Source organism: Fonticula alba (assembly GCF_000388065.1).
Source record: "Fonticula alba strain ATCC 38817 unplaced genomic scaffold supercont2.1, whole genome shotgun sequence".
Classification (NCBI taxonomy): Eukaryota; order Rotosphaerida; family Fonticulaceae; genus Fonticula; species Fonticula alba.
The window spans coordinates 931,795-935,079 of NW_009242971.1; the positions used below are offsets into that span (position 1 = coordinate 931,795).

Here is a 3,285-nt window from a genome sequence, read left to right on the forward strand (position 1 = left end):
CCCCCCCCGCGGCCGCCCTTCTCGCCTCCTGCCTCCTCTCCCCCTCCCCGGCCTGTCCTGTGCAGATGACCAACGACGCCCCGCCGCCGCGCGCGGCCGTGCGCCGATCTCAACCTCGAATTCGCGTCACCACCTCCGACGATCTGGAGGATTATGACCTGCCGGACGCGGCCCCGGTGCCAAACCCGCGCCCGGTCGTCCGACATGATCCGCCGGCTCCCGCAGACACCCACCGGAGGCGCAGCCCCTCGCCGGGTCCCGGCCCGGGCCAGTGGCGCGCCCGGAGTCGCTCCCCGCCCCCGGGGCCCCGGAGTCGCTCTCCTCACGCAGGCCCTCGGGGCCGGTCTCCGGTTGGCCGAGGCCCTCGCGATCGCTCGCCACATCCGGGCCTCCGTGGGCGTTCCCCGCCGCCTGGCTTCCGCCACCGCTCCCGCTCGCCGGGCTTCCGTGGGGGATCTCCGCCTCCGGTCCATCGTCGACGCTCGCGCTCCCCGCCGGGGCCCTGGCATCAGGGCCCCGAGCCCCACCGGCATCGGAGGCCCTCTCCGGACGGCCGGCCTGACCATCGACACCGGGGCCGGTCGCGCTCGCCACCCGCCCATCACCGGCCGGGGGCCGGCCCGCCGCCACGTCGCCCGGCCCCTGGCATTCTCCCCGCCGTGGGGCAAATCATTCGCGGCACGGTATGTCCCCCGGGTGCACTCTCTCCCCCTGCAGAGGGCCCTCTTGCAAAGGCGGGCGCCCGCACATACACACCCGGCATGCTGACCCTTCCTGACACGACGCTCTTCCGATCTTGGGGCAAATCATTCGCGGCACGGTATGTCCCCCGGGTGCACTCTCTCCCCCTGCAGAGGGCCCTCTTGCAAAGGCGGGCGCCCGCACATACACACCCGGCATGCTGACCCTTCCTGGGCCTAGGTCAAGTCCCTGCACCCATTCGGCGCCTTTGTCCACCTGCCGGCGCCTCACTCGATGGATGGCCTGGTGCACATTGGCCAGATCATGAGCACTGGCGCGCGTCTCGGCCACCCGGAAGAGGTGCTGGATGTGGACTCCAGCGTCATTGTCAAGGTCCTGGAAATTACGTTCCCCGAGCCGGAGGACCAGTTCCACCATTCATCCGGCCGGCGGAGGCCGCCCCAGCCGAAGATCGGAGATCGGAAGAGCACACGTCACCTGCCGGCGCCTCACTCGATGGATGGCCTGGTGCACATTGGCCAGATCATGAGCACTGGCGCGCGTCTCGGCCACCCGGAAGAGGTGCTGGATGTGGACTCCAGCGTCATTGTCAAGGTCCTGGAAATTACGTTCCCCGAGCCGGAGGACCAGTTCCACCATTCATCCGGCCGGCGGAGGCCGCCCCAGCCGAAGATCGGCCTCTCCATCAAATATGTTGACCAGCGTGCGTGGCAGTGCCGGAGCCCCGGGCAGCGGCAGAGCTTGCCTCGCCGGGCAGGCGGAGGATGCACCCTGGGCCTGGGCATTGCCTCGGCCATGGTGGCCCGTTGCACCGAGTCTAACCCTCCTTCTCTTTACTTCCAGGCACCGGTGAGGACTTGGACCCTGGCAATATGCTGTACAACGAACAGGCCCTTGGTCGGTCGGCCGGGCCGCGCGGTGGCCCGACGGATTCCCGCCGGAGCGGTGGCGCCCCTCCCGTCGATGTGCGCCAGCCATTCTCCCCTCCCTCTCTCCCTCTCTCTCTGTCTCTCCCTCTCTCCCTCTCTCTCTGTCTCTCCCTCTCTCTCTGTCTCTCTCTCTCTCTGTCTCTCCCTCTGTCTCTCTATCTCTCTCTCCCTTTCCCTCTCCCTCTGTCTCCCTCTGTCTCCCTCTGTCTCCCTCTCTCTCTCCCTCTCTCTCTCTCTCCCTCTCTCTCTCTCCCTCTCTCTCTCTCTCTCCCTTTCCCTCTCTCTCCCTCTATCTTCCTCTCTTCCTCCCTCTCCCTCTCTCTCCCTCTGTGATTAAAGCTTGCTCATCTAACCATCCTCCGTTGGTCCTTCTGACCCGGGCGCCTGCTGGCTTTGTCCCTCCACAGCTGGCGGATCCCTTCAGTAGCGTCCTCATCAGGCCCGGGTCGCTGATGCCGCCCGGGGCCACGACCCTGGACGAGGAAACCGAGCGCCAGATCCAGCTACTGGAGCGAGAGGCCCAGGAGAAGGAACAGCGCAGCCTCGAGCGCGCACGAGTGCGTGCCGCCCGTCGTCAGGAGCGCGAAAGTCGCCGCAATGAGCAGCGCGCCCTCGAGCGTGGCGAATGGACCGACCGGAACCTGGCCCTTGGGGCCATTCACTCGTCGATCGACCGGTGCCTCGAGCGCCTCGAGCGGGCCAGCGGCATCCTCAAGTGAAGGCAGCCACCAAATACACCCCCCCCCCCCCCCCCCCCCCCCCCCCCCCCCCCCCCCCCCCCCCCCCCCCCCCCCCCCCCCCCCCCACACACACACACACACACACACACATACACACACATCGGGCACACCGTTGGCCAAGCGAGGCGCGCAACACACGGCTCAAGCCTGGTCACCAATGGCCGGGAGAGGGCGGGCGGACGGGGGCGGGGCCGGGGGCGGGGGAGGGGTCTCCACTTGACTGGCGGATGATGGCCATCCAAGCCCCACGCTGTGGTCCGCTCCAGCATACCCCCCTTATGGGCCAAAGGGACAGGAAAATGGGCCAGGACGTTTTCCCCGGACGGGGGCATGTGGGACGCCTGCGCCGGTGAACTGCCACCGCATGCGGCCGCCGTTTTTTATCCACCCCATTCAAACACCCATTCCACCCTGGTCGCGCGTATACGCCTGTATATATATATATCTTTATCCATATGTGCGTGTGTGCGTGTGTGCGTGTGTCTGCGTGCGTGTACGACCAGCAACCCGGCATGCATGCGCTCATCCCCACCCCGGGGGGATATTCCCGACAATTGTGCACAGCACGCAGGCACCCCCAGACGGAGTGGACTACTACTACTACTCGACGGGCCGGGCGGCGATTGAACATCCACCCTCGGGGATGGTGGCGGCCTCTCGGCCGACGCGCTGCCTGTGGGGTTTCACACTAGTCGTGCATCCGGGCCTGGCTTCCCCCGAGAGCTGGCCCTGGCGTGGTTTTTAGCGGCCAGACCCCAAGCAAACTCCTTCCAGTTAGAGAGAGAGAGATCCCCCTCCCCCTCCTCCCTGCTGCCGTGCACACCCACCCACACATATCCCCGCCCTATCCTCCCACTTGCTCGGCCGCCACTCCCTCCCCCAGCAGCACGCCTTCGGTGCGATCTCCTCCCCCC

The 3,285-nt window shown here is 67.3% G+C and overlaps 2 protein-coding genes across 2 annotated transcripts in view; both read left to right on the top strand.

Moving 5' to 3' along the window:
- The first annotated feature begins 7 nt into the window (after window positions 1–7).
- H696_00199 (hypothetical protein) lies at window positions 8–2,379 on the top strand. Its single transcript, XM_009494041.1, has 5 exons — window positions 8–683; window positions 922–1,074; window positions 1,297–1,405; window positions 1,546–1,667; window positions 2,039–2,379. The coding sequence occupies exons 1-5, from the start codon at window positions 66–68 to the stop codon at window positions 2,348–2,350; spliced, it is 1,314 nt and encodes a 437-aa protein (XP_009492316.1). The 5' UTR covers window positions 8–65; the 3' UTR covers window positions 2,351–2,379.
- A 635-nt stretch (window positions 2,380–3,014) lies between these two features.
- The window catches only part of H696_00200 (hypothetical protein), a gene marked incomplete at both ends in the record, with an annotated part of 5,719 nt that continues 5,448 nt past the window's right edge, over window positions 3,015–3,285 (top strand). The window contains one exon of the mRNA XM_009494042.1: window positions 3,015–3,065. Within this exon, the coding sequence (XP_009492317.1) occupies window positions 3,015–3,065 (51 nt within the window). The remainder of the gene's footprint in view (window positions 3,066–3,285) is intronic.